This window comes from Cheilinus undulatus, linkage group 8 (genome assembly GCF_018320785.1).
Source record: "Cheilinus undulatus linkage group 8, ASM1832078v1, whole genome shotgun sequence".
Lineage (NCBI taxonomy): Eukaryota > Metazoa > Chordata > Actinopteri > Labriformes > Labridae > Cheilinus > Cheilinus undulatus.
Genome location: NC_054872.1, coordinates 21,449,308 through 21,464,931, shown reverse-complemented (window position 1 = coordinate 21,464,931; position 15,624 = coordinate 21,449,308). Strand labels below are relative to the sequence as shown.

Here is a 15,624-nt window from a genome sequence, read left to right as displayed (position 1 = left end):
AACACTGACCTTCACCATCAGGCCTGCAGGTCTTTAGGTGTTCTGCTCCTGGATTAGTCATTGATGCGCTCTTGGAGTAAGTTTGGTTGGCCAGCCACTTGAGGGGAAGGTTCACCATGGTTCCAAGTTTTTTTTCATATCTGGATAATGGCTCTGAGCATGGTCTGCTGGAGTCCTTGAAGAGATACTTCAACATTTTGGCAAATTCGCCCATTGCCATAATTCCTATAGTCTTAGTAATAGGTTCGTTACCTTTAGTTGTTGGTGCAAGCTATTTTTAGATCGCCGCTGCCGAGTTCGGACCTGCTGTGCCAAGTCAGTGTGAGCAGACGGTATTCCGGCTTTCCCTCATCAAACTCATCAAATACACAATCAACCAACTCCAAAACACTCTTGTGGACACGTTGTGACCTGCACATTCACCACGCTATGAAATAATAACATTAAATTATGTAACATTACGACACATGAAGCAAATACTCGGAACTATTTCTTGAATAAACCACTGGGCGGAGTGACACAGTGCCGTAGCCATGCCTAGTGTAGTTCCGGCTTTGCATTTAGCTTTAAAACATCTCCGTCTCGTAATGTTCCATGATTATTTCATAGCCTAGTGAATGTACAGGTCACAACTTGTCCACAAGAGTGTTTTGGAGTTGTTGGATTGTGTATTTGATGAGTTTGATGAGGGAAAGCCGGAATACCGTCTGCTTACATTGAGTTGGCACAGCAGGTCCGAACTCAGCAGCGGCCATCTAAAAATAGCTTGCACCAACAACTAATGGTAACGAACCTTTTACTAAGACTAAGAGGGCAAGACTTTTCATGGTACCCTAGATAGATGTACCCCTTTGTAAACATGGATTATGTTTATAGAAATGACTGTGTGACTCAACTGGCACAAGTACTGTATGTACAGTCATTGTGTATGCATAGACATGACATGACCTGGAGAAACTGGCCCTGTCAAGGCGTAACTTAACAGTGTATTTGTTGTGTTTTTAGTGTGTGAGAAGTGACAACAGGTTTTTCTGTACGCCCATATGCACATGTTGTGTCAGAGGGTTTTACTGTTGCAGTGATAAGATAAATTTTAGATGACAGATGAGAAAGAGGAAGACAGAGAGAGAGCATGCCTCAAGTTCCTCATGGTGCTTCTCCTATTTTGTCATTTTATAGCACTTGTTTTTCTGCTGAACAACCAACAAATGTTTTCATTTACACAGACTGAGTCAGTGACAAAGTTCAAACAAAGATGTTATTTGTATCAGAAATAGTGCTGGTAACCACTTTAATTACTCTGCCGTCCCTCTGTCCAGCTGTAAATACAGCTGCAGCTCATTGTGATTGTCACTGCGGCTTTGTCAAATCACCCGTGACTAAGGAGCCTGTTACAGTATCTGTTTACTCAAACACACTCACACACACACAAACCACTTCCATTGGTTCTGTGCGTCTAGAGTGACACTGACAGCTGGTGAGGATCATGTGAGAAATGTGACCACTGTGTATTGTGCTTGCTGGCTCTCGTGATGTGGTGTGGTGTGTTTGTGCATCTTTGTGTGAATGTGGCAGTGTGTTGGCCGAGTGCTGCACCAGACACCCAGGCAGATTTTTTTCTGGAAAAGGGTGCACGTGAGGAATGGGAGCCAGAGATTTTAAGACACACAGGGTCCGGGACCTTGAGGGAGAAGTGTCTTGCTGTGTTAGGCAGACTGTAGCCCTGCTGTAGTGTTAGATGATTTTTAAGTAGGATAATTCTGCTCCGTTGTACTGCTGTGAGTCAAGACAGAGACATTATCCACAACAAGCCTACACCTACACACACACTAAACCACAAATGCCAGTGCTCCTACCTCTTTTTTCTCACACAAATGCACTAACTCAGCATGCCAGCTAGCAGGTGGTGAACTATCATTGAAAACCACATCCCTCATCTTTTTCTGCCCCCTTTTCTCCCGCTACTTCGTCTCCTCATTTCTTCTCAGTTTTGCACCTCGCTCCACTTTTCTCCCCTTCCCTCCCACTGTGCTGACACGCACCTACTGGCACTTGGATTTTCACTTATCCACCCCACTAGTAATAGATTTTTCGACTGTACTATTCAGTCTCTCCCCTGGCACCCCGTTGTTAGAAGACACCTGCAGAGAGGCAGATAAATAGATGGAGAAGAAGGCAGTATACTTGGTCTGTCAGCACATGGAAGGATAATGCTTTTGTTGCTCAACTTTTTTCTCCCCCTTTGCTCTTATTCTGCCTCTTCTTTTGTCTCAGTTTTCATTAAATATTCATCAGGGTATTTTTCTTCTTAAGCACCCAGGAAGTCCTGTTTATGTGAAGGTTTTCTCCTCCGGCAGAAGTTATGAATGATAAAGAATTGTTTTATTTTCATTCATCCTTTAATGAATGATTCATATTCAAAACTAACTAACAGATGTGCATTTTACTCATCCTCGAAGTTTCATTAAACAAATGTAAAAAAAAAAAAAACACTTTTTCTATCATTATCATTGATGTGTAGATTATTAACTTAAACTCATTACATAACTATCCGATAACTTTATAAGGTGCAAGTAGAATTTGTCTGAACTAGCAATTTAAGTCTCCTTTTTTCACTATAACTTTGCCTTTTCCAGTTATATTTTCATGGCTTAGTCCTGTATATATTTTGTTCTTCACAGTCTATTTAGTCCTCCAAACTAAGGATGTCAACTTGTCATCTCAAGGAAAGGGACAACTGGTATCTGAAGTGATTTTCAGCTTATACCATTAAATACACAAGCATTACAGATTTTTGAAATTTTGAGTCTGCACTCCAACATTTTCAGTGGTCCCACATGACCAACCCTTATGAAAATTCGAAAGGGGTGCTATTGCTCAGATACCTTCTTGAGTTTAAAGACAAAAAAAGGAATCCCTACTAGAGCTCTAATGGAAAAATCAATTTTTATATGACAAACATGTTTACAACAGGTTGGATGTTTGGGTGAGGACAAGTGGAGAAAAGTGGTCTGCTGAGAAGACAAAATGTTTGGTTGTGATCTGGGCATCAACATAATTCAAGTGAAGCTGGAGAGTCCTACAAAGAAGATCAAGTTATATGCCGCACTTGCACAAGAGTTGGCAAAGGCTGGGTGCCCGAATTGCCCGAATGCTGGACCAAATAATTAATAAAGTTAAGAAAACCACCTGAGTAATGCGGAGTTACATCACCAAAAACATGCTCATTATGAGTTACATTAGTTTTTATTTCATATGTTCTGACCTCCATAACTGAAAGTTCTTCAACATCGTCCATCTTGATGCCTAGCATGTCTGGTACAATGTTGGAGATGTATGCGGACAGGCGAAAGATCATGGCACAGGACCCCCACTAAGGGACGTGGATGTAGATTTTAGTCACATGCAGACACTCACGACTCTGCGGATGCGTCATGCATAAAACAGGCTTTATGGGCCTGGGCCCACTTGCTTGCACACTTTGCCTATTCTAAAGAATCGACCATCCGACTTTTCTGGATTTTATTTTTTAAATTTATATCATACAACTATTTTAATGCCATTTAACAATGAAAATGTAGTTTTCACTTTAAGAAAATTTTAGCTCATGGGCACGAGTTTAGCACAGATGGTAAAGCAGGTGCCCATTTACAGAGGCTACAGTCCTCCATGCACTGGTCCCAGGATCAGTTCCCAGTCTCACCCCTGTTGAGTGCATGTCTTCCCCCCATTCTCTCTCCCTGTTTTTTTTCCTGTCTCTCTTCAGCTGTCTTATCAGAGTAAAGGCAAAAAGCCTTAAGAGTAATCTGAAAACAAAAAGGAACATTTTAACTCATTACGATTATGTAGTTATTATTTGTGAAGTCAATCATATTACACTGTATTAAGCTGCCAAGGCTTGTAAAACTAGCCCAGATGTGTTCATGCTCATGCGCTTGTCAGGTTTTTCAGCTGAGCAGTGACGATCCATGAGGGAGGGAGAGAGATAGAGAGATAGAGAGAGAGCTACATGTGAAGGGGAAAGACTCATATGTCGCAAGGTAAAAGTCAGAAAAGTTCTCTGGGTTTTCTCACTGCCTTGACAGTGGCCAACACTGCCTCATTGGTGACAGTTTTGTCTGATTTCATAACTAGACAAACGTAACTTTATGAAACAACAAAAAACAACAAAACCAAACATAAAAAGGAAAGGCAGGAGTTAGTGCTGAATGTTCTTTTGTAATATGCTTATTAAACAACAGTTCAGTGCACCGCTGTTTTTCCATTGACGCTCTCTCTCCCTCTTTTTTTCTCTCTTTCCCTGCTATCAGTATAAACAAAAAATAATAAATCTGTATCATCAAAAGCAAATGACTTTATTACATAGACGTCAGGTAATCATGTTTTTTTGAAAGCGATTTATGATTGTTGAGCAGACAGTTATAAGGGTCATATTTTTTTGCATTTGGCAGTTGGAACTGCATGCTTAAATTACGCCGAGTAATAGGCCTACATTTATAGGCTATAGCCTTTCACTCTTGAGTTGTTTTTATGTAAACAAACATCTGTCTTTATTGTAGGCAAAATTATGAGACAGCTCCAGCACTTTTAAAAAAATTGTAATCCTGGCACCGTGCCTGTTACTGACTTAAAACTTCAAGAACTCAAAAGCCAACAAAACAGTTTATCCTTTTCTCTATTAGGTAGTCTGATGATGTTCTTGTCATTAAACAAATGTGGAAATGGCAGCCGGACCTCTGTTACCTCATCCTCCCTCTAACTATTGTCTGAAGTTACTGTTTGTGACATGGATGTATCACGTAGGCGTCGACGGTCATAGTATCCATCCTCCATTGTGTGCTGTAACAGAGGATCCCATTCAGCAACAACAGTGAAGGGAAGAGTGGGAGGCAAGGTAGTGCTCACAATCATCAGAGAGGACAGGTGATGGGAGTAATGTGGAAGATAGAGAGGCAGAGGACACCATGCAGCTGCTGGTACACAGCCATGTGCATGCAGCACGTGTAGGCGTGCACAGAAGCTCAATTACACAGAAACACATACTGTACATTTAGGCAGGTGTTCACACCCCTTAAACCTCTCTTTCTTTTACTCTTAGTTTAAATCTTAAAGTTATAGAGTCCAGCATAAAAGTTCTCTGCCAGTGCAACTTATATATAAAATGTACTGGCAGAAACCATTTCTGCTAAATAGATACAACAAAAGGATCTTGCTGTATATAGTTGATTTTTATTGATATTGACATACTTATCAATACCCTTATAAGAGCTGTGTATTTTGAATACTGATTTACGTACTTTATTATTATCATAGAAAAGTTGTCTAACTAGCTGTAACATATGATTTCTGGTAGGAAAACAAACAAAATTTCCCTGCCAAACAGCTGTATTTATTTAAGTTTTCACCTATATGTTTTTTAAGTGACATTTGAACACATACAAGTTTTTATCTTGTCTGTTTCAACATGGAAAACTGAACATTAGTATTTGAGGGCTTTGATGAATGAATAATCATCTTTCTGAGTGAACTTGCCTGATCAAACTTGATTCACTAAAAGTAAAGTTGGAAATTTCAGGGTAACCTATGATAGTGTGTTTTAATGGGATGCAATACGATCAATCTACATTGGCATCTTTAATGATGCTTTCATGAACACTTTCATCCACATAAAATCAAATCAATCAGCTGTTTTGAAATTTCTTGTAATCATTGGCCCTGTTATTTCCAAATGACTTGGAGGAAGGTGAGAAAAGAGTGACAGGAAAGTAAAGAAATTGAAATCCTGGGGTTCCCTCTTTTTCTCTTTAAAATGAACCAATTAATTATTTGATGATCCTAAATATTGCTGTTAATTGATCAAAAAAATTAATCAAGTTAATTTTAGCACTACACTGTTAATAATCAGGGTTAATCACACATTTAAAATACTACCATTTACTTGCGTTTTAGTTTGAGATAAAATAAGTATGTTGTTTGAATAAATGAATATTAAATTATTGTTTAAAATTCTATCTAACATCTCAGCTTAGTTGTAACAGTTTGTTAATTTCAGTGTCTTCATTTACTGAGCATTATATCAGTTAACTGCTATTTTAATCAGCAGACAAAAATTAAGCACAAAATAACTTCTGCTGCAAAGTGAATGATGATGCTGATACACAGAGGTAGTTATGGTTGCTCACTGATGCCCAGTGGTCTCCCGTCAGTGTTATAAATATAGCTTTAGTCAGTTTTGTTGATATTCTCTGCCATTCATCTGGATAATGTCTTGAAGCTTGTCATCTTCAACGGCATCGGTAGACTTTGGTGACACATTCAGTGATTGCATTAGTTATCTTAGATGTTCCTCTTCTTGACAAATCTAGGTCTGCTGCTCTCTGCCAGTGTAGCTCGACTACCACAGCCTGATTTCATTTTTTTTTAAGCTTTTTTGTTAGTGTCAACTTTGGTTTTATCTAAACTTCTATTCAGCAGCTTTTTAAAAAGAAATCAGCTGTTAAGCAGACCTGGATCTGTCTCCTTACTCATTACTACTGGCTGTGTTTGACCAGCCTTCCACCTCCTCACCAATGTAAACATAAAAGCTGGAGGACTATGGGAGGTAGGTGTACTTGGGCGTATGATTAAATTCGTCTTATTATTTTTGTGACACGTTAAGATTTCCATATTATTCACAAGCATCAACTCATTAATGTACAACAGCCCTAATCCTAATATCTAATTGCATCTCAGATGTATTTTTAAATATTCATAATGAAAACAGAAAGGACCCAGGAAGGTTACTGATATAACCCCTGGCACAAATGGAAATTTTATAAAGAACTCAGACCAGAGTAAATTATGGTTAAGCTGGTCAGCATGTCAAAATAAACTCCTGATATTTCTTTTAGAACGGGGCCCACAAAACTCCAAAGCAGTTTGAATAAACTCAAAAGTAGGAAGGATTCTGGGAGCTAGGTTTCGGTTTAAAATTTAAAATTAATGTTTCGATTGCTGTCAGCTGCATGGTGGCAAAGGGGTTAGCGCTGTTGCCTCACAGCAAGAAGGTTCCTGGTCCGCTTCCCGGGCCTTTTTTTGTGCGGAGTTTGCATGTTCTCCCCATGCATGCATGGGTTCTCTCCGGGTACTCCGGCTTCCTCCCATCATCAAAAACATGCTCATTAGGTTAATTGGTGACTCTAAATTGGCTGTAGGTGTGAATGTAAGCATGCCTGGTTGTCTGTCTCTAAATGTCAGTCCTGTGATTGACTGGTGACCAGTCCAGGGTATACCAGACAGGCAACCCTTTTTTTCTCACAGATCTGTTGTTCGTAAAAGAGTGGTTGCTTCAAACTTATCACAACTAAACAGAGAAGTTTCTAATTAAATCTTTAAACAAAAATGTCTTTGTAGCACTCAAATAAGGTTTAATGGAGATGCTTAAGGGGACAATGAATGATAGAAAAAGAGGAGAGCATGTGTGAGAAGTCAATCATTTTTCTGTAAATATCAAAGCACACTTTTTTACAGTGATCCCTGGTGAACTTGATTAAAGGTTATTCTTAAAAGCCGCTGATCAATACCCCAATACCTCCATGAATAATCTGTCTGTGGTGGCGATAAGGAGTTTTACCTTCTGTCAAGCAGGAGGAGACGTGTACAAACTACTACAAGGTCATACAAATCAATTTCTTCTCCACCCAGAGCTGTTAACAAGTGTAGGTTCTCTTATCTGATATGTTTAAAGCTCAAATTAAACCTGCCACATGGTGAGCAGGATTATTTATTTAGTAGTCAATTTACTTTGCTTGAAATCAGCCACAGGTCTCCACTCTCAAACATTATGATAAAACTACATTTATTTGTAATCAAACAGAGTTATGATTGATGAGGGAGGAGGATTGCTAGGGAGGTACTGGGCTGGTTATCAGTAATTAATGTAATCAGATGACTTATATTCACACTATCAATTATGGAAGCACAGTATTTTTTTTGCCAATATCTGATAAGGCAGTATTTCTAAAACTATTTCAGTCGATACTAATATAGCCACACCTTTTTTATTTAAAAAAAAAAAAAAACAGATGTTGTTGTGCAATGAGAAGCTGAGTCAAGCAGAGCTGTGATAGGAGCAGGGGGGAAGATGGTCTGGTAGTTTAATGTGTACAGTTTCATTCAAAATGTTCAGGGCTCACCGTGGGCTTCCTTTGAGGGTGTGGTGCCGTAGGCCTGTGGTTCACAATCTTTTTTTCTTTGGAGACCCCCTATCTCTACCTAATAAATGCTGAGACCCCCATGACCCACAGAAAAAAGGAGATGTTATGGTGTCAAAAAAATCAACATGAATTTTTACTGTTTTCTGAAGAAAACCCGAAGGAAATGGGTGTACACGTTATTCTTACCAAAGGCCTGTGAATAAAATACTTCAGTGTTTTATCATGATTTAAGTTAATGATAATAATTTTGACCCAGGTGGGTCCCCATCCTCAGACTGAGAACCAGGGCCTTATGATACTTTGCATCTTTTCTATCAGTGACAGAGGGATAACCATATTTCTAATGTTTATCTTATTAGAGCTGATATTAGGTTTGTTAAAATAAACAACATGAAGTTCTTATTTGAATTATTTAAACTTGCTGATTTGGTTGTTGTTGAAATGCCAAATAAGAAAGAGATGACGTATCAATGTTGGATAGTGAGTTGCTATATGTTGGATTGTAGAGATCGATACTTTAACTGTATATAAGATGCATTTTTATATCTTTTTCTTTCATCTATAAAATTAGCTGAATCCTGACCACTGTAGCAGCAAAAAATGCTGAGGCATCCTCCTTCATTACTGCAAGCACAGCACCACCATCACACATCGACCTGAAGCAAATGAAAATTTGCTACGATTAATTATGTGTTGCACTTCATGGTACAAAAAAACGGCGGAATAAACAGTGAGGCAGACGTTGGTAGTTCCTCTTTTTTAACAGCTTTTCTACCCCATTAGGTTGCAATCATACATTTTAAAAACCTCTATTTACTCATGTATTTCAGTGAGTAGCCTCTGCAAGTGCTGGTTTCAAGTAAAAAGACTTCAGTTAATTACAACAAGTAGACACAGAATTGATCTTGCAGGATGATGGTTAAAACCTTTTTCATCTTGGTGAAGGCAACTATGAAAGGACTGTCTGATATCTTGGTTGGTATTTCATTCAACAAGAAATAACTGATGTTACACTGGGAGATCTGTGCTAACATTGTAAGCTAACTGTTGGTGTGTCTCTCAGAGCACCCTACATAACTACATTACAATGCACCTTCATCAACATGGGCTTGATTGAATAGACAGCACTCTGTAATAATTGGATCACTACAAAACCACATTAACTGCTCTGCACAGAGAAAAAGGCATCTTAATTGAAATGCACTCATTTGCATAAGCAAATGGATGCTTTTATGAATGCTTTCATCGACAAAACATCAAATTCATCAGGGTATTTAAAATTTCTTTAATTATTGGGCCTGTTATTTTGAAATGACACAGAGGAAGGTGAGAGGAGAAGAGGGAGACAGGAAGGTAAAGGAATTAAGATCCTGGGATTCCCTCTTTTTCTCTGTAAAATGACAGCACCATTCAATTATCAATGGATCCTAATATCTAATGGCATCTGCAGATGTATTTTTAAATGTACATAATGATAACAGAAATGACCCATGAAGGGTACTGATGTACCCTCTGGCACAAATGGAAATTTTATAAAGAACCAAGACTGGAGTAAATTTTGATTTAGCTGGTCAGCATGTCAAAATAAACTCCTGATATTTCTTTTAGAACAGGCACATGATCAGAATTTGCTCTTCTCTCTCCTCTTCCTGCACTTCTGTCAATTTGTCTTTTTTTTCTCCTGCTCTGCATTTCTCAGCTTTGCTCCTTCCCATCTTTCACTGTCACATCCTCTCAGTGCTGGATGTCTTCGTAATGGTCCAACACATTAAGACTGAACAGAACTCTCTGATTACAGACATGTGATGTGTTGGATCACTGACCACTGTGCTGTCAAGCCTGGCTGTTTGATTTGCGACTGTGGCCAGTTGATTTAATCTTAAGATGATCCTCTAATTATGAAATATGGACGTGACGTACGCTCTGAGCTGCAACCATCTGTGTCCATGAGCGAGGATATTCTCATCATATCACCAGAGATATTAAAATTCTAATATTTGAATATGCAGTCCCCACTTGACTGCCAGAGAGAGATAAAGAGAGATCTTAAAGGGAGGCTCAACTCAGTATAACTAGACTCTTCAGTGTCACCAGGTGGTGAACTATGAAGGCCTTCATGAGTGGATCTTTGCTGTGTTCATTTAGATAGCTCTCACTATTTAAAAACCATAACATTTCAGTCATCATCTACAGTAAGTGCAGATTGCAAAGACTGTTTGTAAATATTTATTTTTAAACATGTTCAGCTTATTCTAAGGAGCAGGGACACAAGTCTCATCTAGAGGTATTTTCACACTTCTAGTTAGGCCCATTTGATCCTAAATGTGGAGCAGTATATTACATTATGTCATGTTTGATCCGCATTCACAGAGGGACAAGAGGACCAAAGTGTAAAAGGAAAATTCTCTTTGGTTGGAATTTCTTGCAGTTTTTGAATACATATAGACAGCATTATGGGTAGCAGCTTTAAACTTAGACCTGAGATAAATACATATGAAACTAGAAAAGCACTCAGAGAGCACAGACCTCCACCATTAGCTCTATCTCCCAATAGTACAGAATCCTTAAAAAAATTCCTGGATCCAGATGGTGATCTGGATCACTCCCAAAATCTAATCAGTTCTTCCTTATGCCATTTCTGACATTTCCTGAAGACTTCATCAAAATCCATCCGTAACTTTTTGAGTTATGTTGCTTAAAAACAAACTAACTAACTAACTAACAAACTAACAAACCCTGCCGATCACATAACCTCCATGGCAGTGGTAATTAATGAGTCTGGGTCACAAATAGATCTTGAACAAATATACATTGTGTGAGAGACACATTTATGCCAATTACGTCATGTATCAAAGACTAAAAATAAAAGCAACGATGACAGGAACAAAAATATGTGCATTTTAATATATCATATTAATGACTGATGAAGTGTGCTGTGTCACTGTTGTTGGGAAAAAGCTGATGCAGTGGTTACTTGTGCAAAATCCTGACTCCTGTTTGATGGACCCCAGACTGGCTCGTGTAAACACAGGATAGGACATTGCAACAGATCTGGGCAGAGCGCTTAAATACACACTGGTAACTGCCGTTCTCTAATTCTACCAGTCAATGTATAGTCTTTAAAATATATAAGCATTGGTAATATCGTTTTCTGCTTTCACATCCAGAGGCCTTTCAAGAACAGTGTGGAGATGTGGAGAGGCAGAAAAAGTCCAGTTGGTCTTGCTTCTCTGCTTTCTTACAGCAAGAGCTACCTTTTCTTTGTTTTGCCCGCTTCCTCCTCCCCTTCATTAGTTGTTATAAGTTAGCAAACAATTACAAACATTGCTACCACCTATATTGGCAGGTAAACACTTGTCACATTTTTTGTTTTGTTTGCTTTATTAATGGTTTTGGGTGTATTTGTGATGTGACTATGTTCACCAAACCGTGAGAGAGCTGCCTGATCAGAGAGTGATAAAAAGATGCCTGCGCTGTTATTACAGATGCTTCTTTCAGGTCTGCCTGTGGTTTTTAACTCATATTCCTCTGGATACCTCAGCTGGTTTAATCCAAAAAGTTCAGTGTTTCCTGCAGCTGAGTCAGATCAAGGTTGTTTCATATTCTCACCACAAACAAACAGAACTAGAATCCAAATAAAAATAAACGACCCACTTTTTCAAGGAGTCTTGTTTGGTCTGCACCAGAGTTCGATTAACAGGTCTCATACTATCACAAATGAATTATAGCAACATGGCAAACAAACTCTGGTCCCTTTCAACTGAACCAAACAGGCTTGGTGTGACAGCTCCCTAAGAAAGCATCTGAAAGGCAGTTTTGAGTCCAAATTCTGCAGCAGGTCCAAAAGTCTTTGTTATCTACGTAGGACAGCAGTCAGCAGACTTTAAGTAAAAAGTAATTATTATAATGCAGTATAATAATAATGTAGTCTAATGATCCAAAAAGATTACGAAAAAGAAATTGTTCTAGCTCCTGTCATCCTTCTCATCTCATCTGTATGTTTCCTCCTACAGGAGCAGATGTCCAATGGTGTCCACAGTCCTGCCTCTTTGACTTCATCATTTGTAATTGGCTCATACAGCCTGGACAGGGAAGCACTGAAGAAACTTGGAATCGGACTCGCTCTGGCTGCAGCTGTCTTCGCTTTTATTGTAGAGAAACTGTACTGGTAAAGCACCTGAAGATAAGAGAAGGACTGTGACTTTCTACGAGCTTGGACAGTTTTTTTAAAAGCAGCTGAATAAAGTAATAAAACTGTCCCCTTTGACCCCCTGCAACATACTCCACATGCTCTTATTCACCATTGAATGAGCCCAAAGAAATAAAAAATAAAGTCAGGGACACTTGCAGTTCAGGATTGTTTAAATGTTCTGAACATTTTTCTTCTTTTGGGATGATGATATTTTTTACTTTTTAAATTAAAAGTTTCCCACTGAGCAGCTGCTTTGCTATTTGCTCCAAACAAAGAGTTGTCAATGTCTTCTTCTGTCAGTGAAGTGAAAATATCATAGTCAACAACTGCGGGTCAGCAAACCTCAGACCTGTTTGATGCTATGCAGGCTTTTGAGTACAAATCACCTTTTAGTTTTACAAGATTTCAATTAGAACCTCTTTCAGTTGCAGCTCTCTTTGATTGTTATTTCAGGATAAGTCAAACATTTTCAAATTACAGACTGTTAAAAGAAAGTGTTATGCTTTGTTTCATCTCCTGTTCACTAATAGCTGCTGCCTGACATTGTCCATGAACTGATAGGTAAGTGTTTGGATCATTTATAGGGGGTCCTTGTGGCTTTTTATAAGTAAATTAAGCACAACTCAACGAGCTACACACATTTTGGTATCCCAGAATGAAACTTTTTCATCTTTCAGCTTCATCTTAAGTCGCAGATTCACGCACAAATCCAGAAAACTAGACATGTGAACCTCTTTCTAAGGGTAACAGCAGTTTTTCTGGGTGAAGGGTGTCCCCTTCTCTTTTTGACTGGTTGACTTTTGCTTACTTTACAGAATGTTATTTTATTAGATGTAAGAGGAGTAATAATGTGTATAATACTTTGATAAAAGGTGGTTTTTAACCTCCTTTTTCAAGTGTTTCTTTTTAAGAGGAAAGAAGAGTATATTTTAAGATCTTCAGTAAAAATGTCTTTTATGCTGTTTTTTCTCTTTTTTGTTTTAATGAATGGAATGTGTTTTCATGGTGTATTCTTTTTATGGTTTTTACCTCATGTGTCAAAGTTACAGTAAGTGGTTCTGTTTGCAATGCAGATTTACTCTATTTTATTGGTTTATTGGACAGGGGTTATTGTGCAGCTATAACCTCCTCCTGCTCCCAATACTGTCAAAAACCTCTTTATTGGAAAAGTACTACCATAAAATCGGGAATATAAGTTGCCCTGGTCTAACACCATGCTGGCGTCACACATCACACAGCCTCACACACTCACTGTTCACACCTGACCCGTCAGATATTTAATTCTGGAGTTTAATTGTGAATTTTGGTTTCCCCTTGTAACAGTATGACATCTACCACTTTTATATTTAATGTAGATATATGGCAAGCTCTGTTTAGTGAGGAAAGTGTGAGAAAATCAAGGAAATAGTCCTGTATGACACTCCTTGGTGGCATGTTATCCCCTTTTTTTCCTTGCTCCTCTCCCTTCTCAGTGCAAGCAACAGAGATCAACATAGGAATTGATTTTTTGGAATCTCCCAGTGCAAAAAAAGATTCAAATCGTCTATCTGCATGATTATTTATTATGTTATACGGCAAAGTCCTCAACGTGCATCCCTGTGTAGCTGTGTCACTCTTTTAGTTCCATCTGTTTTCACTGTTAAGAGTACCTAAAGTATGGTAACTGAGCTCCCAGCCTCTTGTGATTGTTGTGAGACAGACCCACTGCCTGTGAGTCATTCTTCTCCAGTCAACCCATCACTCACTGATAACAGTAACACTTAGAGTATACCCTCTGTTTCCTTTAAATGGGCAATTATGCCCTAAGGAGGAAGAAAAGCTGTTAAAAAGTGACGCCAAACCCTCCCAGATTCGTCTGTGTTTTTATATATTCCAGCATGATCTGAGAAGTGAAGTGGCCATTTTCAGTAATCAATGAATAGAGGGAATTTTCATTTGTGTTAGGTCTCAAGCAACATTTAACATAACATGTCTTATACTGCCTCTTAAGTCGCCCTGCTATATAAGCCACAGCCAGCTTTATAGATGAAGAAACTAGTATTAAAATTGCGGCTTATACACCGGATTTTATGGTAATTAAAAAACATCCATGGTGAAGTATGAAAGCATGAACTGACCCAGTTGACATCTGTACTGCTTATTCTGTTTGGAAAGTCAAACTTTATCAACACAATATATTGTTTTTGTTTTTCTTTGGATCTGTTGTGTTAATCACCTTAGACAGAATAAAGGACAAACTCAGCTAGTTCCGAGGTGTGTTGATTATTTCAGTTTATTTAGTTACACGTGACCAAAGTTTTAACTCCTATCAAACTCCTGGAGGATTAACAGGAAGAGTCTCGTGTCTCTTTACAGTGTTCAGCATGGCTCCGTTGTTGTCATACACAGTTTCTGCCAGTGTTTTTGAGCCTGTGTTTCTCTCAAATGTCTCTCAGCTTTGAGGTACGACAGTCCCAACATGTGCTCTGAAAATCCCGACAGTTAATAATGCATGCCCCAATTTATGTGTCGCATGGCACTGGCACATGTGTCTCTGTCAGTATGTCTGCATTTTCATCTCTGTGTGTGCGCGTAAACATGCCCTGCATATATTCCCAGTCACAAGTGTCTCTCTCAGCTTGTTTGTGAGCTCTTTTCTGTGTCAGAAAGGCTGTGTGCTTGTGTGTGTTTGTGTGTCTCTGCATGCCTGCGCTGTCTGATGTTGTGTCTGTAGTTTCTTCCAATGCTTAATTTAGCAGAAAGCCAGCATGTGTGCATCTGTCTATCTGTGTGGGTGTGTGTGTGTGCGTGTGTAGGGTTCAGGAGTGACAAGACTCATCACTCTTTCATTCAGAAAGCTCTGTTATTAGATACACAACTGTTTGTAGCATTCACTCACACATTCTCTGTATTATCTAAGTATACGATGCGTGTCACACATGCTGTTGACACAGTTACATGCGTGTACCCTTCCTTTTCTTCACCTAGCTGCTGCATGTCTCACACACACATTGCAATTTTGTAGTATGTGGGCAAATGATGCATGTCAAGCAAAGTTGCACACAAACACAGCCACCAAAGCTTTATATTACCCGATCAAATGATGCGTGTCTTCCACACAGACACACACACTAGCTTTGTATTATGTGATCAAATGATGCGTGTAGCTATGAAGCTTGTTACATCCATCCTGCAGTGCCCTATATTATTCTGCAGCCATCCATACGGTGTGACAGTTCTTTTGATGCTTTGTAAGCA

At 38.8% G+C, this 15,624-nt stretch overlaps 1 protein-coding gene across 2 annotated transcripts in view; it reads left to right on the top strand.

Moving 5' to 3' along the window:
• The window catches only part of cdkal1 (CDK5 regulatory subunit associated protein 1-like 1), a 386,640-nt gene extending 372,008 nt beyond the window's left edge, over nucleotides 1-14,632 (top strand). For both annotated transcript variants that reach the window (XM_041793396.1, XM_041793398.1), the window contains exon 15: nucleotides 12,209-14,632. In XM_041793396.1, coding sequence (XP_041649330.1) covers nucleotides 12,209-12,367 — 159 coding nt within the window. In that variant the 3' untranslated portion in view covers nucleotides 12,368-14,632. The remainder of the gene's footprint in view (nucleotides 1-12,208) is intronic.
• The last annotated feature ends 992 nt before the right edge of the window (nucleotides 14,633-15,624 follow it).